We start from the raw sequence: 24,629 nt of genomic DNA on the forward strand, positions 1-24,629 counted from the left end.
CTCGAGATTCAAAAAAGTGAGGCCCAATAATGCCTATGGAGGACACGGCGCACCAAACTGTCACTTTGGGGCTATAAAGAGGTCTTTGGTGAAGTTCATGAGGATTTTCAGTCGCCCAGTACCGAAAATTTTGCTTATTAACTGTGCCGGAGAGGTGAAAATGCGCTTCATCGCTAGACCACAGAATAGCGTCGGGTTGCACAGAGGTTAAAATTGCATTGCAAGCATCCGTACGTTTCAGTCTTGTGGACTCAATTCTTGAACGACCATCATCTTGTAGGGGTGTAAGTGAAGGTCAGTGTCTAAAATTCACCTTACTGTTCTGGACGATATTCCAAGGGCAGCAGCATGTTTCCGCGCAGAGCGCGATGGGTACTGCTCAATGGACGCTCTCACTGCCACGATGTTTTCAGGTGCCCTAACACTTTTAGGTCGCCCTGCTGGTTTTCTAGGAAGTGCAGATCCTGTCGCCTGCACACTAGTGATCCATTTCCTAATGGTTTTTGCATCAGGAACCTTGTTATGACGAGGCAAACCAAACTGCCTACGAAAAGCCCTCTGCGTCGCCAATACACCATTATTGTTTATAAAGAACGTTTCTATGACAAAGCCTTGATGCTCACCAGACCACTTCATGGCAATTACAAAAAATGGGATCGCTTCCCCCACCAAACGACACTACTCCCACCCCGCTAACACACCTGCGCACTCTACAGTGATTGTCTGAAACTAGGGAGTCCATTCTGCCCCACCCTGTATAATTAAATAGGCACAACCCGGGTTTCATAGGATAATTACATCATTCAGGTTTCATATCCCGTTTACCCAGGGACTTACGTTGTACTATATTCGCTCCGGATCAAAATAAATCCCGTCCTACAGTCAAATAATTACATTGCATAAGGATGACTCAATGGTTTTCAAAAAGATTGACCACTTGAAGATGTAACGTAAAGTATAAAGTCTATAGTATACAAACTTTATTTTAAAAATCCCGAATGGTGCCTATTTAAGTATACGAGTGAACCCCACAAAGTCTCATTCTTTAATTTTCCAAAAAATACATTTATTTAAGATATATTTTTATTTGTTTATCTTCTTTCTTCCTTCGCGCGAGTTTTTCTTAGTAAGTTAATTATGGTGGATGGGCATAACGAGAGAGAAAGCGAAAACGGAGAGAAGGGAGTTGTATGCAAGGGAAAATGGGTGGACAGATGAAGGAAGGTAGCGGAATTGTAGTAAAAAGGCGTTGAGAGATGGGATGCGAAAACACGGCGTCACTCGGAGTACTTCACAGAATCTTCTGCTCCGTGCGCGGAGATTGTAATTGGCCATAAAAATCAAAAGGAACAAAGGAAAGCTATTTTGGTGGGAGTGAATAAAAGAAGCTTTCTTTTAACCCGGGACTCATGAAGTTCTCAATTTGTCCCCGTCGAAAAATTGATGAGAAATCACATGCAAATGATCAAATTGTACAAAAAAGGCTCAAAGGTTTCAGCTATATTTTTATATCTCTCGTTATATACAATTGATGCTCAAAGATATCACACCGCCCCTTCAATTTTATTTCACACCTCTACTACACGTGTTTCGATAGGCGTGCAATCAACATCAGCGAGTATTCGATGCACAAATGAGGTCTTCATTTGATTTGTTTCCTGATATGAGTATCAAGGGACGTTTAATCAACGCTTAGAGCTATTATTTTATTCCATGTATTTATCCCTTTTTCTCCAAAGTTAAACGCGTTTAATCGACGTTGCATGGTGAATTTTAATGCTCTATGAATGGCTACTACTCCTGGGAAATTAAAGTAGCTGTAGTAGTACCTGACGCAGTACCTGGTATCTTTCAGTGCTTGATGATCATTGCAAGCCAATCGAAACTCTTGCAGTAAAATATCTTTAAGTATCATTTTATTTGTTGTTCCACGATGTCTCTCCGAAAAATGTTTACTTTCTCGTGAAATTATTTCGAGATACCGTCGCTTTTGTCACTGTCGTGGAATCCTTGTAACAGTTTCACCAACACTGCAAATCACGTGTTCAGGTCGAAGGACCCCAGGTGTCGATCAAATCTGTGAATATACCCCGGATCTCTTGAAAAGACGTGGTTACGCTATTTATCTCCACCAAGGAATTTGGAGACTGTCTACAAGTATAAAAAGCCCGTATCCCGCCCTCGTCGAGCTATAATAGGTACGAGTTAAATCATCTATTAGCGAAGCTGAACGGTTTATGAAATTCTACCTTTATTATTATCAGAGATCATAGAACAAACTTTCGTGCCGGAAGACGGTAGGTGAACAATGTTGAATATGCCCTAATAAAACCAGGTTATAACATATATATTTAATTGACGCCAGATAAGTATGGCAATAATAATGTAATTTGGAAATCGGTAAATATACCAAAATTGTTAATAAGTGGATTCTGTTTTGTAATTTCATTACTGTTACCTTAGCTACGGATTGCTTAAATGATTGAGAGGAATCAACGGCATATATCGCAGTTATTCAATGAAGAAATAGGAATTATTTGATACACAAATGAGGTCTTCTTGATTTGTTTCCCGATACTTAGGGACGTATATTCAACACTTAATGCTATTATTTTATTCCAATATGTATCCCTTTTTTACTTTGCACTTTAGTTAAACGGTTTTATTCAACGTTGGATGGTGAATTTTAACCCTCTATAAATGGCTACTGAAATGCTAGACCTAAACACTTGTTCAATTCAATTAAAATTTAACACCAATTTTTAAAATAATTCATGTTTCAGCCCAAAATTTAGTTGCTAGTGGAGTAGATTTTTTTAAAAATACTTCAACTTTTTTAATTCCGAATTATTTAGACAAAATATTTCGCTAAAAACTTGAACTTATATAAGCATAAAACGGTGAATCTCTAAAATTCATATTGATGTCAGTGTTTTCTCGGTTGGGGATATATTTTAGAGGAAATATTCGAAGACCGTGATGGTGCAATTTAGGCTGAATGTGGATGAGGTGTGGCATCAACCTTATATCTCCCGTTAGCTGCAATGTCGTAGGCGTCACCCGCTTTGCGGTGGCTTTTCCGCATTAAGGATGTCGGAAGCTCTTCCCCAGTCTTCCCTGCTTGATGCACTGAAGGTGCGCGGACTAGATATACCGAGATGCCGCGCGATTGGCAGCTGCCAGAGGGCTGAAGGATAACATGCGCGTGTTTGGACGCGGGGTGCGAGTATTCAAGGGATTCCCGGTATCCAGGAGATTGGGAAGGCATGCGGGGTGTCGCGCGGAAGCTGTGTGGGTAAGGGAGGTCTCCGGCTGGAGGCGTGTGAGGAGATTCCGAGCGATGAAGCCTTGCTTCCATATGCATGCCACCCCACGGAGCGTGACCTGATTAAAGGCAAGAGGAGGGAGAGAGGGGGGGAAGCGAGAATGGATTTTGGGGAGAGAATCTTGGTTTGGGTAAACAGCTGATGCGATGGAGTGGGAGGGGACCACAATATCGCTCATCGCTCTGTCATCCAAGGATCACTTTATTCAGCTGGGTCAACAAAGCTTTAAGCAGTTTCAACGCTAAACATTGGTACTGCCCTGAAACTTCAGAAAAATATAATTTTTCTTATGTTTAACAGACTCGAAATCTTAGTCACACCCGTTAAATTATCCTGAAATTGAATGTACCTACCCTTTTCTATCCAAGGATTTCATTCCTTCAGCATCCATGTCTCTTTTAACGAAGAGTGATGATTTTGGGTATTTTATATTGCTGAATGAGAGGACAAAAAATAGTATATTCCGTTGATATTTGTGCTATAGATCAAGAAGTTCACCCATTTAATTGTTATAAATACTTCTGGAAAATAATGATTGGTAATGTAACATAACGCTGGCCTCGCCATTTTATTTTACCACCTCATGGTTTATTATAACAATAAGGAACCCACCATATTGGGGAATTTTGAGAATAACAATAAACCTAAGGAGCGGAAGCCGAGCGCGAGGGGCATTGTAGATCAAACCGTCGGAGTGTACGGACGTGAAAAGAGAGAGCACGCTAGTTTTTGGAAGAGGGAAGTACAAAAGTGTGGCATCGTGCGAGACATAGCCCACGTAGAAAAGGGAGCTGGATTTAAGGAGGGGAACGGGAGAACAGTACGAGACCCAAAAAGCTGAGGGCCCGCTAAGGACAAACACCACGCAGGCTGAGGCGCATATAAGATATAAGAAGCCACAAGGCAAGAGGTTTTAATTGGCCAATAATAAAGTTTGTGACTGGTATCCCTTTGTATCAAGCAATTGGAATTTTTTAAAAGTTTAAGTGCTGTAGTGTGGCAAATAATTAGACGATATACTAAAAAAAAGGAATAATTATTCATATACCAAATTTATGTCTAAATTAGAATATACATTTGGTCATGGCCTAATGGCATAAGGAAATATTTTGATTATTTAAATTGTCTGTAAATTTATTATTTCATTTTGCTAAGTAAATTGCAAACGTATCTCTAAACCTGCAACGTTTCATGTACTTTCTTTTCCGACGAGCAAGCTGGGACAAAGTAATTAAAATATAAGGTAAGAGAAGATATCAAAATAGTGGTTTCTTTCCAGGTAAAAGTATAAATAGATTTTCGTGTTACATGTTTATCCACGACGTGGGGCATACACGCATGCACCTGCGTATGTCTTCTCTTTCACATCTTTCTTTACCTGATCCATATACGTTAGCGTAGTGTCCAAAATTATTTATTCACCACAATGTAAGTGCTCACCAATCGCGACAAGTCTATTCTATGTTTTCAATCAGCGTATTACTTACTTAATTCAGAATTCTCGATGCTCGAAATTTTCTATGCCCTAAGCTATGATTTTTGTAGATAATCCTATGACATCCACTTCACTTGAGACATTTCGTATTTTGTAATGTCCCTCTTTCTTACCCAAAGTAGATAAATGGAAAATGTACTAAATCTTTTGATGAGAAAGCTGAGGCAAAATGGAGTACATAAAACAAACATGAATTGTAGTATAAATAAATGTCAATTTTAAAAGTTATGTATTTTCACGAATGAAATTTTTCCATTCAGGTTTGATTTCAAGGAAGCAATATCAAAATTACATCAAAGGAAATTCCCATTAGATTTATAAAAAGCAATGCTTCTGAATCAATTTGAAGCCGTACCTTCCTAAAAACTTCGTTGTAACACAGAATTGACATTGTTTTAGCTTTTACTATTATTTTCATGCGAGCAATCCCTCACCAAAATAGACCGGTATAGAGGAAGTGCTTTAGATTTTTTAAGGCAGAAGAAGTTTATCGAGAAAGCATCAGATTACGCCAGAGTTCTGGCTGTGAGGGATGAGGAGTAAGGAAAGGAATGGATTAAACACGCCTGCATCAACTCGCTCTGAGAAGAAGGAGGTCAAGCGACTTAAGAAAAGTTGAGGATTGGGGCAAAGAGATGGCCGACGAAGGGATTGCGCCAGAGTAGTCCTCCCGCACTCGGGATTTGAATTCGGGAACAGCGTCACGTATGTTAGGAGGGTTAAGAAGAGAGTAGCGAAGGACGGATGAGGCAGGGCCGGGTGCAGGGATGGCCGCAGTGATCTCAACGGGACGCCCAAATCGTCTCACGAAGCATTAGAATGGGTTTATGCAAGGTGGGAAGTTCAGCACGAGGATCAAGGACCCATTGCTTCCTCTGAGCACTCTGAGCTAGCCTTGAGCCGAAATGCTCCTTTGACAAGCGAAATCAATGAATGTGTCAATGGGAGTCCTTCGTATCTTTCTTCTTACTGCCCAAAATAATTTATCGATAATAAACTTATTTAATGCATAAATAAAAATTAAAATTTTAAATAAAAATAAAATTAAAAATTTCCTCCCCACGACAAATTTTATAGAATTTACATTACTTGACATTTTCTGAAATAATATAAATATAATAAATAGCTAGAATGTGGCTATGGAATTGTTTTTCTTTTTGCTTGAAGCCTTTGTAGCTTCTCCGTTTGATTATACATTTTATAAGTACCTACACTTGAAATTGGCAGCAACATATCTTTTGTGCCGTTAAATTAGAAGTACAAAATGAAGCATTGTGCAAGAAAAGAAGGTTAAGGTTAGTCATATCCTCTTTCATCATTGAGGATTTCACCCAATTAGATAGAATACCTAAATTCATAATTCCTTCAAAAGCTACCTTCAGGAAGAATGATTAGGATCAAATGGAATGACCGAGTTAGTAATAAGAAAATCCAAAAAATAGTAGTAGGGAAGAAAATTCTCGTGAAAACCTTGATAAGAAGACGGAACTACCTTATCGGCCATATCTTCAGACATGATGGTCTGCAGCCGACAATCGTCGAGAGACAGGTGAAAGCGGTAAAGGAAGAATTCACAAAAAATATATATGGATCCGGGAAAGAAGGATTAGAAAGAGAAGACATACGTAGGTGTAAAAAGATTAGCTGATACGAGAATTGAGTGGAGAGCTGTGTCAAACCAATCTTAGGATTATTCACCAGTGATGATGATTTTTCATTCACTGTGATAAACTTTCAGCCCTTTTTTATAAAAATAACATTATTTTCAATATGAAATATCTAATGTCACTTATTGCTATGAATTCCGTGGAATAGTGAAGGAGAAATTTGATCAATTTTAGCTTGGCGATAAAAATATTTTCCTGGAAGTATTAATAAATATTTTCCTGGAAAATATTTATTTTTCATAAACTGAAGAAGATGGATTCAATTTTACATTTGAGCAGGTTGAGAATTCCTACGAATTTTTTTAATGATTTCATTCATTGTGAATCGTAAATTAACCGAAGACTAAAAAATGTTCATAATTCAACATAAGTTTATTGGACTATTAATTTGAATAATAAATCAGCGAGTTTAGTTATTAAATTATTTTTCACAGCCTCGGGCGACACTGAATGAATGTCTTTTACTAAGTCCTATTAAAGAAAAGTCCCATACTCTTGCGGATAGTACAACAACAAGAGCTTTCAAAATAGAGCAAGAATAGGAACATTTGTGAAAAATAAGAGTAAATCAAAGGAGGAAAATATAAAAAATAGCATTCTGAAAACAAAAAGTTTTAATTTCGTCGCGAGTATAGAGTCTATGTCGCCGACTCATGGCCCAATAAAGCGGTATGCTGTCCCAATTAAGCGGATAATTTCCTGTGGTATTCCTCTATCGGGTTCTGTTCTTCAAGATCTGCCCCAAGTAAGCGGCTGCCCCAAGTAACCGGTCACTATTCCACAAGTAACTAGTCACTATTTTTAAATCCTTGACCGATTGTTAGACCATGGGTGGACCCATTATTTTTAGACCTTAATTCTTGAGAAACGGAATCTACTGTAATATCAAAATTTTAAGAAGATAGCCTCAGTTTCAAGCCAGAAATATCTCACGTGAATGACCGAGAGAGCGGGAAGTACGTATGCGTCCTCGTAAGCTGAATTATTTTTTCGCTCTTTATTTAGGAAATAGTATCGGTTAATGAAAAGAGAAAGTTTAAAGGACAAGTTGATTGATGAAGATGATTCATCCGTGGTAATATCGTAGAGGATACCTGATTTTGTAATTTACCCAAATATTGCCGCTGTTGTTACATTGTCTTCACCACCATTAAGTAACTATCCGCGTCTTCACTGACTGTATCTTACAGATTTGAAACGAATTAATATTCCATAATGTGTAAAATTCGTTGCGGTGCTAAATTCTTGAGAAATCACATTGATTTATTGTGTAATTTATTTTAAATCTTTCTGATAAATGCTGAAATTTATATACTGTTGTAACTTTTTTTCGATTTCTTTTATCGGAATGAATTAATTTTTGTCCGTGATATTATATATGCATACCACAAGTCTCTGGAGGGGAGAAGCAAGCTTAGGAATACCACGCGGAATGAAAAGAGAAGAGTGGGAGGTGAGAAAGCGTTTATTATCCGACATCTATTAAGGGATTATATTAATGACGTTATTCTCTTTTAATGATGGGTAGCAAAAGGCACGAATATTACAATAGAGGAATCTCAAGTCGTTCTCTACATATTTTGTCACCCAACGCGCATTTAATTCGGTTTACAAAAGTCTATGATTAAAGCACAAATTGTAATATCCACACTATTTTATTGATCACTTAACCGACCATGGTTTCGACACTTTGTGTCATTTTCAAGGTAATCCAACAAAAAAACTCTTTCGGTATATATACCCAGGTCAAGGCAGGAGGTGGGGGGAATATGGAATTGGAGTGAGGGGAGTGGGAGGGGGAAACAGTTTAGGTGATCAAATGAGTGAAGGCCGAAACCAGAAGACATGCAACAAGAGGAGCGTGAAGGTCAGGGTTTTGACGTCATGGGGAGGCTTAACTTTAACAAAGGTGATTCCGTACAAAATAAAACATCATTACAAAGTCCATCCTGGCTGTTGGGAAATAAAATTTTTCCATAAAATTAAATTAAAGCCCTTTGTCAATGCAATGTAAAATATCTATGTCAAAAATATTTTTGTTAGATTACCTTGAAAATGACATCAAGTGGTCGGTTAAGTGATGAATAAAATAGTGTGGATATTACCATTCATGCTTTAATCATGGGTATAGCATTATTCCACAAAATTAAGCCTGAAACGATGTTATACGTTTACAAAAGTCGCCTCTGGCATCGCTGACCGACAATAAGATACTAGTTTCACGAGTATATTAGGTATAATTAGGGGTGTCACCAAAATTTATCTACATAATGAAGTGATCTATGGAAATCATAAATTTTCAATGTTATTTCTCACAATTAAAACCAATACTTCGCAAGATATTGGAAAAAAAGTGCATCGAATCCATCAATGCACTCATCACCGCGCCGCGAACGTTTTTGAAAACCGATGAAAATGCGACCGAAGTGGCAACAGAAATCAGCCTTCTATGGGATGGAATTGGGCCTCCTCCATGCAGCTCCTTTGGCTAAAAAGATTGTTTAAGTGGGTTTGTACATCTGGTCAAAAAAGCGGATTCAGAGATAGAGGAAGTTGAACGGCCTGAATTGTCGACGAAGAAGAGATAGTGGGAAGTGAGTAAGATTATGAGGATTATGAGAGGGAAACCAGCATTTGAGCGTTAAAAATACGTGAAACATCCAATGCACGAAATCTCATGTCACACACATCCAATGCCTTGTCTTTTATCTTAGAAAAGCTCCACTAACTTCTCTTCCATCCATTCTTCGAGCCTTTTCCTGCTTTTCACGCCGGGATTACCTCGGAAATAAACAGTGTCGGTGTTGTCTTTCCAAACATGGAGAGGAGCACTCTTGGGTCTCAGGCTCTTCCTCTCCTTGGGACTCAGACTCTTCCTCTAAGACTCCTCCATTTTCTCTCAATCCGCAGTTTTCAACCTAATTCTTCACCAAATTCCTTTTACCCTGTCTAATACGTTCGACGCAGTACTTACTTTCTTCAGTTGTACGAATAATTCATCAATTTAACTATCATAGCAAATATTTTTAAAGTCACTCTGAGGAGAAATCTATCCCTGTAGAACTTTTTATTTTATTTAAAACCGATCTAGGACTCTTCAGTTAAATATTCTTCAAGTCGCCCAATGGGTTTCGGCGCATGTAGATATTTGCTAATTTTCCTGTTGGCATATCTCGTTATCACTGGGGATATCAGAGTTCTCATTGTAGCCAATTCATGGTATTTTGATGAAGGTCATTATAAGTAATTTTGGCTCAGGAATATAATTAGTTTATGCAATAATGGAAGTACGAGGTTCACTCCCTGGCCAATGCACCCAAATTTAATTGCACCAAAATCTTTATTTTTGGCACTTCCAATTTTTACAGTGTATTACAATATCTTTTAGTAACTTTATGTCCCTTTTCAATATAATATCCGTCCTTTTTTAAAATATAAAACGATACCCAGTGGGGAAAAGTTTGTTCAAGAGATGCGCAAAGAACATTCTCTAGTACAGCATCTTTAGTGCAAAGAGTGTTCTTCGTGAACCTCCAAAGAATCAACTAATGGCGCACTATCCGAGTTCAAGGTACATTCTCCGGAAGTTGTGCAAAGAATGTTCATTGGACATGCATCTTGCACTACCTTTGGCCTGATCGTGCTGTAAGAAGGTTTAAAGTTGCTTCATAGGATATTCATCTTGCACTACCCTTGGCCAGATTGTGGTTTAAGAAGGTTCAAAGTTTATTCATAGGATGTTCATGGTGGTGAACCTTCATCATGCATGGTATTTTGGATGTTCTTTGGATATGCATCGTGCGGTACCCGACGATCTTTTTGAGTAACAACTTGGAGCGTCCATAATAATAATTCTACAATTCTAGAACGACTTATCGACCTTAAAAACGGTATCATTGCATGAGTTTTCTGATAGCGCCTCCTGTCGGCAGATTTCTGGACTTACTGGCCTCGACAGCTCTGTAACCAAAATTACTCGACTCGACATTTGTAATACTGCTCGAGGCACTCGAGTACTCGCACACCCCTACTTCTATATTCTTTTTTAATTGGCAGTTTCTATAGTAACAATTGTGGAGCATGAAAATGTGTGTGCATTACTTTTGGAGTCCCCTCGTTTACAGTCAACCGTTGATTTTTCTGTAAAGTCTTTTGTAGTAAAAACAATACTTTTTATATTATATTCTATGATTGATTAATTATTTGAAATGTTTTAGGTAGCGCATTTTATGTCAGTGATTCGTTATATGAGAATGATCCGGTGAGATACCATACTAAGAATGTAATAAGTTGTTGCGATACCAGCATTTTGGAAACAAATATCCAAAATTAAATGCATATAATTAAAAAAATCCGTAAAATCAGTACCTATTTAGAGAACCGATTTGAAATCTATGTTCTATCGAAAGATATTCTGAATGATTAGTTTTTGAGTAATTGTAAGGAGCCAAATTTTGTTTATATTACATTATAAGCATTAAATTTAAACTTTTGTGCCCTGACCACGAAAAAATTGTGCTGGCCACAAAAAAATTGAGCGGCACGTCTCTGGAATTGGTGAAAATGTACCAATGGATCTTTTCAGCTCTGGCGTTGGCAAACAAATCGTCTTTGGAATTCAAAACTTGGGATCGTACAACGTGAACCCAATCGTCGCGCAAAAAACATCACATTCCTGTTCGAACCATTATTCACTCGTCGGCTTTTCGGCACATCACATCCAGGCGCCGTTTTTTTTGTCACACCCGCCCTGCCGCCATCAGCAGAAGGTGCGGCAGGCACCTCTCTCGCCAAAAGCACCGACACCCCTACCCGGCTCCCTGGCGTGTGTGGAGGCGGCGAGTGAAATGGGGGGTGCGTTTATGCTCAGCTGTGTTGGGGGCGGCCCGAATCTCTCATTTTTCATGCAGTTCGCACCTTGAATTCATTATTTAAACCATTAGTCAGCTCTCAGTCCATTCTTTCACCAAGTCCGCAAAGTCATTAAATCGGGCATATTTCTTCCATTTTTTTCATATGCTCAATCAGTATTTTCCCATTTAATATTGAACCCTGGTTAAGTTTAATTGGACCCATAAGGATTCGTAGCCTTATTATGATTAGACCTGCTCTTAAACGGCTATACTTCTATACATTTATTAGTATTTATACACATTTATTCACGATATAAATAATATGCCTCAGCTACAGCGGGGACAGTAACTAGATTTAATGAAAAACATGTCTCTACGATTACTGCATTGAAATAATTGGGGTAAATTATGAAATTAAAATAATGATAATGGATAGTTAAAAGTTTAGTTGATAAAAATAAATTTTAAAAGCAGTTTCCAGCTTCCGTGCATGTTTAAACATACAAAGGTCGAATAGAAATTATACGCATTGTAAGGAATGTGATTAGTTCATGGGTGTTTACGGTAAAATATTGAAAAATAAGTTCCGTTTTCATTTATTTTCTTAGTAACTCAGAAAGTAGGCTAATCGGTACTCCAAAAAGTTACGCATAATATAATGAGGATGTTTAAAAACGTGATGCTCGTGACAAAATAGGATCGAAGATTATCTACTAAAAATATCAATTCTTGGAGAATTTTATTGAAAAAGAGAGAGCGGAGGTTAAGAAAGAAGTGGCCAAGTTGGAAGATCCCCAGATGTGGAATTGTCTGAGAGGAATGATTTCCTCCTGAGAGAGAAAGAATGTGTGGAATTTTCTCGGCTGTAGAAGGAGTGAAAGAAGAGGAAAGGGGATTTGGGAGAAAGCAAAGATAAACTTCCTAGCACATGCGACTTACTTGCCCCTCTGGTGGAAGAGGAAAGTGTGTTGCAGTCAAGAAAAAAGTATAAAATTGTAACTTTTTTCATTCATCCTAATGTCTATCTTTTGCTATTTTTTAACGCTTTTTTCCTACCTTGCTTCAACTTTCTATCTTTTTCATCGATAGAATGAATGGGACTTCATAGAGGAGACCCACTTCCATCCCATTGAAGGCTGTTTTCTGTTGCCACTTCGGTCGCATTTTAATCGGTTTTCAAAAATGTCCGCGGCGCGATGATGAGTGCAATGCGATCCACTTTTTCCCAATATTTTTCAGTACAATGTTTGTTATAGCGTGGAATAGCATTAAATAGTATTTGATAGATCGCATCATCATGTGTAGGTATATATTTTGGTTAATACCTATAGGTAATTATGCCATAATACCCCGTGAAACTCGGATTTGTATGTCCATCAGCGACACGAGTGGCGACTTTTGTAAACTCATTTAAATGCAAGGGTGGTGACTAGACATTTAGAGGCCAACTTGAGGATCCTATTTTGTGATATTCGTGGATAGAATCTTAAATTGATTTTTAACCCACTTCCTAATGTTGGATCGGGTTGAAATTTTAAACGCTTGTTTCTAATTTAAATACAGCATTCGATAATCATACATTTGAAATTTTGTTCCACTGTGCTCTAATTAATTAATTAAAATCCCATTTAGAAAAATTGCTTAAAATTTTCTTAGTAGAGTTGTTAACATCGAATACACAATTACCTACTAATTAGGAGTAGATAAAAATAAAATAAAAAATATTACTAACCCATTACCGGCCGAGTAAAGAAATATTTGAAAATATAATATTTGTTTTTTTCATTTTACCTAATAAAATGTTAAACAAGGTAAATTGAAAATATTTGCCTCCTAAAAAAATTGCATAAATAAGTGTTGCGTTATCGCAACTTTGGCCGAGTATAGTATTCTATAGGCAGTAACGCATCCCGTATTACCATATTTGGCGTCTCGTGGGAATGTGCCGTTTTTACTGTCAAATATATTCCTACGCCTTTTTATGCCATGTATTTCACAGGTATCGTCATGTTTGACAATCAAAATTCTTAAATATCATGTGTCTAGTTAGATGTAGCTTTATTTAACCTAAATCCATTCTAAAATAGATATGAATTACGGTTTGAATGAAATGAGTCAAAGCGAATATTTTCTCAGAAGAGCATGTATTCCACAGTTTTTAGTTGAAATTTTTATCATTACAGATTGAATGACAATAAATAATGACTATTTATGAAATGCATGAAAGCATTATTGGAGAAATGGAACGCAAAATTCTTTACAGCTTTGGCCGTAAATTGGTTAAAAGATCACGCTTTTTCAAAAGCATTATAAAATGCACTAATTATAAAAAATAATCCTTTTTTACGCTAAGAATGAAACTTTGGAGCCCATCCTAATCCACCTATCAGGCTCTCCTTCACTCATATATGGTAAAACTAATCACCACTCATGCCTTATTCTCCGAGCAATAAAAATCTCAATTTCTACTAGGTATGTAGATAATTTTATGCGTTTTCTGAGAAAAGCGTGTTTTCATATCCTCTATACAACGATTTTTTCTTCTTTATCTTGACCTCTATTTTTAATATCAATTCATTGTCTTGCAGTATAGGTCTTGAAGACTTTTTCATGTAAATTTTTGCCAGCCTTTCAGTATATTTGTACACATCAGGAATGTGAATGAATATGAGTACATCAGTATGAATAAATAAAAGAGGAAGAATTTAGATGTAAATTGGTTCAGTGGGGATAAGAATTTTGACGTAGGTACTTTTTTGTAATGAATTGGATAATTTTACATCTATGCCAATTAATCTGCAACATTTCATGGTTATTTATCATTTTTGATTAATATAAATAATAATAAATTTTGCTTTAATGGTTGATGTCTGATCTTTTTTGCTCTGATATTTTTTATTTTATTTTCATTTTAAATAAACCGCGCTAAACTCAGGTACTGGCTCTGAGGCACCTGTGAGGATTCGCACCTTCCTAGACAAACCACTTCGCCCTTGTGCAGGGAGCGAACCTTCCATGCTCTATGTGGGGCAGGCGTGGGGCGACCTCGTCCGAATTGCGGCGGCTAGAGATTTGGGTCCGCACCGCACCTGTTCTCACAAATGACCCGTGAAGGCCGGATGAATGTGCACACTGGGAGGGGTATATATATAGAGCGACTCTGGATGGTTCATATGGTGCTGAAGGCTACCGCGTGCAATGCGCTGAATAACTAGATGGCATGGAATAGAGAGTACTCTATGCACTTGTCACCTAAACGGTCCATTCCCCGTTTTTAACAACTGGGAAAATTTTAAAGACTTTAATAGTTAAGGCGGGACTCCAATTGAAGTTTTAATTTCACCCGCTTTAGCCCCGTTCATGACCTCTGGCAGTACCTTGGTAACAACCAGCTTGTATTCTCAAGATCAAGGGAACTCAATACTGCCCTCGACTGGCAAAGTTTTGGAACTCGTTCAATTATAAATTAAAAATTGAAAAAAAACGCATTACTCTGCAAATAGTTATTTATAGTTAGGTATACAAATAGAAAGAAGAGACTAGAATTTTGAATATTTCGTGACTGTGAGAATTCTAGTCCTATTTACTCTATTCCTTTTTAAAAGTTTTGTGACTAAATCCTTTTTTTATTTTATTACTGTAAAACAAGCATGGTAATAATCTTTTATGCCTTATGTATCAAATATATTCATTCATAGCCCTGATGATGGAATATAAATATAGCGAAGGGTTGGTAAAAATTTATATTGAATGCTTATTTCCCGTTCAATAACCTTGGTTGTAACCGAGGTTGTAGCCGCGGTAGCCCTTAGTCATTGTCTGAAAGTGCGTTGGTTACCAGGATATCAATATTTACATTTGAAGCCTACATTATAAAACGCTGATCAACGTTAACATAGACGTCAGGAAAAACAAAATATCGCAATTTACTGAAAATAGCTAAAGTTTTCTTTCTTGAAAATGAACTTCACTTCGCTGAAGCTTCTTTCCAGGTGAGCTTTAAATGATAATTTCGCTCACCTCTTCGTACTTTCCTTTGCATGTTTAAGCCGCTTCCGCTGTACTGAAGGCAGTTTACCCTTTATAGGCCCGAGCTGCTTCTGGGGGAAATTAAACTTCAAGACTTCTCGTTCTAAAAATGCGAAATTTTCTACTCAATCATAATTATTGTGGCCGATCCATATTTCGCCATTAAGCTTAAAGCAAAAGAGAACTCGTAGTTTAAATATTTTAGGAATAGAGTTGAAAATGTTTGATAATGTTTTTGATGTTGCTTTGAAGCAACAATGGGTTATAATGGGCTAAGTGGCAGTTCACGAACTATTGATATCTTGGTAACAAATGCGCTCTCAGATAATGATTAAGGGCTACCGTGATTACAACCTCGGTTACAACCAAGGTTATGTGAACGAGATGTAATATTTAAAAATAATTGAAGAGTACGCATCCAGCTACCTGTCTACGCAAATCAGATCTCAGATGCATTATCGATGGCACGGCATCCCACCGAGGCACCGGGGTAAATAATGATATCTCCCAACTGTCATTGCAATGTCTGCCAATGGTATTTGGTAATCCTCTGTGAAAACCGGGAGGTTGCATCCTCTTGATACCCTACTGGCCGTCTAACGGCCTGACTGTAATAGATGTAAATTTTAAAGGAAAATCATTACTAACGGAAATTAAAATATTTTTCATCACCCACTTATCAGCTGGAATAAAGTCAAATCCTTTGTGTCACTAAGGTTATTAGAGTATTTATGTGATGTGACTGATTTCATTTTTTTTCTATGAAAGGTATTATTAGTACAGCAGGCTAAGATTTTTATTTTATTCTTCTATCTGATTCACTACAAAATTCATCATATTTCTCAAGTTACCTACAAAAAATATGTAAAATGTTAAATATTTACGTTCTAATCAGACCTCTAAGAAATGAAGGAGAAACTTCCAAAAAATTAGTATGCCTAAGATTAATATAAAAAATGGAAACGCATTTGAAGAGCCCTAATACTTATTGAGATACATTTAAATTGATAAATTAAGCTTTAATAGTGGCAAATATGACATTATGTTGGAATTAAATTTATTTTTTATTTTTCGTTCTGAAAAATAAGCAGAGGATAATAATTCGAGATGAGGTATGAGGTGATTACTTAGGATTCTGAAATACCGTCAGAGCGAAGCTTTGCAATTTAGTAAGCATAATCATTTACTGAGCTAATGAGATCGTCAGCTGCAGCGTTGCCGAAGTTCGAGTAGACACCGCCAGTGAATAATTCATTCATACAATGTGATGGACGCAAAGATTAATCTGACCGCAGCCTGTGAACTTCTCTCGCGGGAGTTTGCACTAAGAGTTAATTGCACGAGATCAGGAAAGATGAAGTATACCACACCGTCAGAATGAGGTGGAGCTTAGGTCAATTATCCATGATGGTGGAACATCAAATAAATTTTGCCTCGTAGGTAGAACTATTGCCCAAGTGCTTGCCCTATTTACTCGCAATAACTTTCTAGCCACCGAGAAAAGCAAGAAACAGCTTCATCAGCTTGCATGTTGTAAACTAGATTAAGTCGCCTTGCGTGAGTAAATTTTTAATCTGACAGCAAGAACTCTGAGAGCGATTTTTCTATGCATTTCTCATAACTAACACTTAACAACCCATAAAGGAATAATACTCAGCATTACTTGACTCTGGCCCATCTAAAGACAAAACACCATCCACTCAGGGGTAAAGTGTATAGTTAAAGATTTTTGATATGCATGGAGAATATTTTCGGTGGCAATGAATGCATGATATTCAACCATTAAGTGGGTGGTTAGCTATAATTTTGTCGCATGGATAAAATTAACGCGATTCCTTTTGTAATCCCTCTTACCGAAGTCACCAAACCTCATCTACCCACTATTCGTATGGCATTGGAACTTTTTCTCAAGATCGGGGATCGTGTTGGTGTGGTGGCTAGAGTGTTGGATTCCCACCCCATAGGCTCTGGTTCGAATCCCGGCGGTGGCAGAAACTTTCAAAAACTGTCCTGTCCCTGCTTGAATGTTGTGTGGAGGACATTTCAAGCGTAACACTCCGTAATGTTTATTCCTATAACAATATCAAAATTTTTTTGTCAGAAGATTTTCTCAACTTCTTTTATTTATTTTGTTAGTTCCTTTGGGAATGGGACGCATCAGCGGTAGCTGAACATTACGCCTCCAGTCCTGGGCATAAAATAATGTTTACCCATACACGGGTATCGGCGGAGATGGAAGATTACTACCCACGCCTTATACGCGAAGCCGTCGAAAAAGCGAAAATGCCTAATAATTTCAATAGGGAGGATGGATATAACCTCAGCCGGATATAAAAAGGTTTCTGACCCAATCCAGTGCCCAACGGCAATTGCCTTCTACGGGAAATTCAAATCGAACCAACAATGGAATAACGAATCCTATACAAGGTCGGGACGAGGACCTTTCACTCTAATTGTCTTGAAAACACTCCCAGTAGGAGGGCTGAAACGTCGTGCAGAAAATGTTACTAACGCAGAATTTCCCGATAGGCACTAACAAGAACTATATGAGACCTTGCTGCCAGCCATCGGAGTGATACATTTCAATTTTAAGACCTCGTATCGGGTGTGGGCTCCTTGGAGAGGGGATGGGAACTTACAACAGTGGCATTTACTTTACACATCTATATTTGTATATATCACACAATACATAGCACTCGTCACTCAGAGATTCACTGTCTCCCTCATGGCATCGTGTCTCTTCTCCCACCCACTGTCCGGGAGAGAATTCTCTCCTCATTGGCTCGTATGCCCTGGTATACTCGGGTCCAAAGTACTTTTTCCCTAACATGGCCATGCGAGTTCTCAAGGCGGCCGGCAGGAATTGCTGTGCGTGGGAATTGAGGAAGAAGTGAGGGAGGGAAGGAACATGACGGCCTCTTACAGAAGTACAAAATATTGTGATCACAAGCCCAACGGAATCAACCGTTCGAAGTTAAAACCTATCTAAGAAATGCTTCCGAATAGAGCCGAGCCCACCCGTCCTGGACAGTTTGGGTGGTTTAGTTTTAGTATAAGATTTTTTTAAACTGCAAACGATGTGTATATGTAGACGCATAAATAGGCATGTTTTGTTTTAGTGTTTACGAATTCGTTCGTCGTGTCTCCCATGTTGAATCCAGCGATGAGTAATCTGTCTATTCTTCTTTCTTCTAGCCCTGTCGGAGGAACCCCGCTTCGCGGAGCCCATTCCGAACGTGACGGTAGCCGTGGGCCGGGATGCCTCGCTGCCCTGCGTCGTCGAACACCTCGGCACGTACAAGGTAAGATGCAATTTTAGGAAAAGAAACCATCTCCAAAAAGCAGTTATCGTCCGATCTAGAAAGAACCTATAAGAAAATTAAAACACCTATTTTTTTACGGTAAAGGAGGATCTTGAAAGAAACATTCCTTCCGATTCATTATTAATCATCATATTTGTTTCAATATGAAATGATACAATGCTAATTGGCTGCTTCATATTATAGGAAGGCATATAGGGCTATTCCGTGGAGATGTTATACTATTCATTTCATGATATCTTGGAAAATTATACTTTAAAATAAAAGGTTTTTCTTAGATTAACCGTTTCCTGATGGCAAAACCATTGCTTCGTTTAAAGCATAGGTATAACGTTTTAATATTCATAATAATTTTTATACGTATAAATGGCTCAAAGATTAAATTTAATCCCTACTCATCCACTTTATGAGTTCTATGTGTGAGTTCGCAATAATTTCTGACTCCCAAAGAAAATTTTTCTGAAAGAATATTCCCTAGTGACAAATTTTCATTCGTATGAACTTGGCAATACACACAAAGGAGAATTAGCATTTATTTCTGTAAATTTTTTCTTCTCAGTTTATAAATTGCTGCATTTTTGCTCATTATTCTATAAGATTGTCATTTTTATACTATATCCTCTGTATTTTTAGCTGTTTTTGATTAGAATCATTGTAACTCAGTTAAATTGTGTAAGATTAGACAGCATACAAAACTGTATCATTACTGTCTTTTACTTAAAATGTTAAGCACACTCAAAAAATACACATTATGGTAAAACGTTTTGATGATGATTTCAACTTGATTTATTATACATTCCCTTAGCCATAAACAATCGGAAAGAAAGTATTAATGGTGTGGTCCTAGGAAAGTTTAAACTTTGAAAAGCATGCAATTATTTTTGTGGGATTACAAACCAAAAGAACTTACATGTGACATCGGTTTCTTGAACGGTTATTCTGTGGGCACAGTATGTCTTTAAATTTCTACAATTTGTTACTTTACTAAGTCTCTATGGCCTATTGCCTAATATCATAGCATACAATCTCAAGCACAAGGATCAAATAAATTATATCACTTCTTGTTTGATTGTTGCTCTTCTATTACCAATATCATCTTCATCACCATTATCGTCTCCATTTGAGTGAGTCAGTGGTGAGAAAACAGAATATATCGAAGTCATTAAAAAATTTCAAAATTCTTTGTACATACAAGATGTGCTGAATGCAAAATAAATGTTGTATAAATATCGGTAGGTTTTTATTGGCTCAGGTATTGTTTTCCAAGTTGTATTATTGACCCATTGAAATTGAAGACTTAGTGCGCACTGCGCGCTCTTATTGGTGAATTTCGGAAAATGCTTCATTTTCATTGGATTCCTCGAATCATCGAGCATAAATCAGTGAGTAACCTAATTTCGGCAGTAACCTGGGGCTGTTTGAGCTCTTAAATTATGGGGTGGAGCTCTTAAAACCCTGTCATTGAAGATGCGTGAGACTCATAAGCAGAGTTAGTGCCTCTTTTAGTAAAGCTTTGAATGCGTCGAAACGTATAAAATTTTAATGAGAATGCATTTACGATCTTCAAATAGGCTGAAAAATTGATGTTTTACTGAATAAAAAATTACCTTCCATTAGTAGGTCTCATGCAGCGCCGAAAGATATCATGACCTTTGTGATAGCGCAAAAAACTGGCACACAGTCATCTCAAAACTCTCTATATCTTACCCAACAGTTTATTTAGGTCCATAACGTAGACGACCGTCGTTACATTTACCACCAAGTTAATCTCGTTGAAGCGTATGACGAAGTGGGTCAGCCAAGGTTTTACGGCAATTTCGTTCCTGGCTTTGCTCCATTAACCTCAAGTAGAATATTAGATTCGCAACCCAAAGCAGTAACTCCAGGAATGGCGATGTAAAGTCCGCTTGTTAAAGTATCCTCCAAATATTGCACAGCATCGTGCCTAGCTCATGTTACAGAGATTATTAGGTAGGTATGTGCACTGAAAGTGTGCTATTTGCAACAACAGCTCACATAATTACATTCTAGCCTCATAAAAATAATACTCAAATTATGATTTCATGCTGCTCAAGGGTTGATACCGTTATTTCCCACATTGTACTCTTAGCTATTTTATTAAAAATATTTCATAAGCAGAAATTACCAAGCGATTGCAACTTTTTCGATTATTCTTAACTCTCTACATTAAAATTCATTACTTGCAATGTTACCAGGTGAGCGTGGAAATATTCTAGAGTACTGCTGGTTTCTCCCACAAAACTGGAAGTAAGTAAAAACTTTCGTTGGTGGACAATGCTAAATAATACTCTCTAAGTAATGAAGAATAAGAAAATATTCTCCGAAGAGTTCATTCGCAATTCGAAAAATTTGCCTGAAAAGCACTGAATCCTTCAGCAAGTTTAATATCGTTTTGACAAGAGACTGGTATAAGGTCCTGTATGAAAATCATGTAAACAAACAAATGAACATTTCGCCATAATTAGTTTGGAGTTGGAGAATAGATGAATGTACGGAAAATGAAGCATACCTTTTATGATAATAGCGTATTTATATATGCCCGAACGAAAGGAATTAAAATACGTTCCATGCAATGTTAGCATGCAATACAGCAAGATTATCCTTCGTAACATCCACTGACGTTTCTTCGTAACGTGTCTTACGTTTGCGTCATAACCAGTGGAACCACTATACAGTGGAAAGGAATTAATTTTTTTGTACATTCAGCTCTGAAACTTCATAACTGACCATAGATTCAACACTTTGCCATCATCATTTTCTTCCTATGTTTTTAAGGACGTAAATGCCAAAATTATGGTCGGTAAATTTGTGTAAATGTGGAATTAATATGATTTTTTTCTTTTCTATTTTCCCGAGTTGAATCAGTGTTCCTAAACAACAATAATGTGAATGTGAAATAAGGCAATCTTTTTGAACCTAATGATCGCGAGAGAAATTCATGTAAAAATTTGACACTCAATAAGAATATGGATATTGTTTTCGTATCTGAGATGAGCAAAAGGAAGGCCAGAAAACAGTGGTGTGTTGGTGTATGTAGGCGACGCAAGGCGAGGAGAAGGTTTGGCGCCAAATTGCGCGAGGTAATTACCTTGGTTGACTTGAGAAGTGCTTGTCCTCGAGTTATAATGCACTCCTCTCCAGAATCCCGATTAACCCGAGGAGAGTTTACAATCCAACAAGTAGCACCTTCGACCATTTTGTCGCAGTCCCGGACCCACTGTGGGCGGAAACATTGTTTGGCCTAAGACCTCGTTGTGACGCCGCCAAAATGGAACCCTTTAACGCTTGAACTCCTTGTAAGAGTCGGGGTATGTGGAAAAGGGATTGTTTTCGGAACTGCCGTCTTTGCGTTGGTTTATCGTCTGGTTCGAACTTAGTGGACGCCGTTGATGAGGCACTATGCCAAGTGAATGGGATGACGCAAACAAGGATTGCACATTAATGTAGAGTCTTGATTCATGCATCAAACTCAGTGCATGAAGCATGTTAATTGCCAGTCCCTTAAGTATTCATTTGAGCCAAAACAATCGTATTTCCTTCAATTTTAAGAAAATGATTAATTGGAAACTTGGGTGATAAAACTAAATTAAGAGCGAAATTAAGTTATTAGTTGTTTAATTCATACATTTATTTTTTATAAAATACGTAGAATGCGACAGAATGGCTTAATATTTACAAGATATTCGGGAATAATATTCTTTGTGGTTTTCTTAATTGAAATGCATAGGGAACTTATTTTTTACATTTTTTATCCTTTATTTATAGATATTAACCTACGGAGTGTCAGCACTTACGACAAAGTCGTCGCATTTAGCATATATTTTCAAACAATCATAATGGTGAAAACATTTTAAGAGATGAAGACGGGCCAACTCTTGGAACGGTTATATTGGAACCGGCATTCAACCATACGCTGTAGTTGGAATTTTGCAAATTTTGCAGTGAAATAATAACTTTTTCAGAGTATTTTCTGAGAGAAATTACTTTCATACGCTGTAGTTGGAATTTTGCAAATTTTGAAGTGAAATAATAACTTTTTCAGAGTATTTTCTGAGAGAAATTACTTTTATATGAAATAAATGTGTATTTTACAGGTAGTAATATACCAACGTAATATTTAAAAAATGTACGCGTCTGTTTTGAATACATTGATATCCAACTTAGCACCACTTGAACTCCAAGAAACCAATTACCATCATTAACCTCATTATATCAATTGTGAATTGTTTAATTTGTGGTAGTTTATTGGCATATGGCAGACTCTTGACGGATAAGATTAATATCCTATTAGTGTATTTTGGAATTGAACGTAATTTAACAAATTTAAAAATTTTAGAAATCATTGCTACTTAAAATATGATTTTATGCTTTCCCGGCGAATAATGTGGGTAAACTTTTCTCGGGATTCCCACCGGGTAAATGTTTTAATAAATCAATATTCAGCCCTGATGATGAGTGCCGAGACGGTACTTGAAACGTTGGCCGTTATAAAATCATTAACCCGGTGGGAATCCCGAGAAAAATTTACCCACATTGCTACTTAATACATTATTGTGACACATCTCCCATTGATTACGGTAAGAAAACTTTTTGAAACTTTTTGTCTCCCAGCTTCAGCCGATTCTTCCTTTCGATGAAGTTGCAACTAACATCGCATCAGATAATTAAGGCTAATTAAATTCCTTTTGGAGAATTTTCCTTCAGGACACGCGTTTTGGTGGGATTAAATGCTTATCTCATTCATTTCCTCAAGAGATCCTGCGCCAAGACCATATGGGGAGGGAGCAACAAGTTTTCCGAGTCGGATACGTGTTCAATCTGGCGGAAAGCCTCGGAGTAGGAGGATATAGTTGGGGTGGGGAAGGGAGGTTGAAGACGAAGGAAGGGAGAGGAAACGTCTGGATGGAGGGGTAAGAGGGATGAATCATGAGATATATGACTGTGGATGAGGGTTGATGTAGATGTGTGGGAGAAGGGGAGAAGCGAGACTGAACAGTTGGAGGAATGTGGTTACAAGCGTGGGTGGAATATGCCGAGATTCCCCGCTTACAAAAGTAGGAAATAGAGACAGAAAATGAAAATAATTATCCCGGGACAATTGTGTCCCGTAGGAACGTACATGATCATAAATATAATGGAGTCAAAAATATGACATACATTATGAAGCTTTATAATTAACATCGATGACACCGAATGCGACTTAATATATTACAAAATATAGCAAAAAATATGGTTATTAGCATGGCAAGCGTATGAATTTACATGAAAAACATCTACTTTTCTTAAAAATGTAGCAGAATTTTCAGTTAACTCACAATAAAGAAATAATCATTCGCCTTGACTAGGATTCGAACCCGGATCCCCCGATTTTCAGTCAAATGTTTTAGCCAGTTAAGGTACCTGTGTAAATTTAAAGCACTCGACTGGAAATTGGGGGATCCGGGTTCGAATCCTGGTCAAGGTGAATGATTTTTTCTCTGTGGATTTTCGACAATTTGTGCATTGCGGGTGACTCCCATAAAAGTTATCCCCGTGGTTAGTCCCGGTATAATTAAAAAAATTTAACTTACAATATTTGATTCACATGAAGCAATATTGTATTGTATTTCTTTTTGAATAGACTAGCATTTGTTGATCTTTTTCATCGCATGACAATTTATTCCATACTTCGCAAGAGGTGACATGGAAAGACCAAGCATAAACAGTTGCTAGATAATGTGGACAAAGAACATGCATAGGTAGATGGATATCAAATAATGTAATTAGTTTCATGAAAAAAAAGGGTTTATGTTATGGGTGAGTCTCTACCAATGTTGATTATCAATTATCCCTCCACTTCTTGGGCACGGAATGGAATCAATAATCGATCGCCTAAATAGGTCTCCGATCTTATCGATCCCAGAAGATAGATATTATGA

General features: G+C 37.4%; 1 protein-coding gene across 2 annotated transcripts in view; it reads left to right on the plus strand.

Annotated features, from left to right (window-relative positions):
* The window catches only part of LOC124165658 (lachesin-like), a 411,583-nt gene that overhangs the window by 201,997 nt on the left and 184,957 nt on the right, over positions 1-24,629 (plus strand). For both annotated transcript variants that reach the window (XM_046543134.1, XM_046543135.1), the window contains exon 2: positions 18,566-18,672. In XM_046543134.1, coding sequence (XP_046399090.1) covers positions 18,566-18,672 — 107 coding nt within the window. The remainder of the gene's footprint in view (positions 1-18,565; positions 18,673-24,629) is intronic.

Source organism: Ischnura elegans, chromosome 9 (genome assembly GCF_921293095.1).
Source record: "Ischnura elegans chromosome 9, ioIscEleg1.1, whole genome shotgun sequence".
NCBI lineage: Eukaryota > Metazoa > Arthropoda > Insecta > Odonata > Coenagrionidae > Ischnura > Ischnura elegans.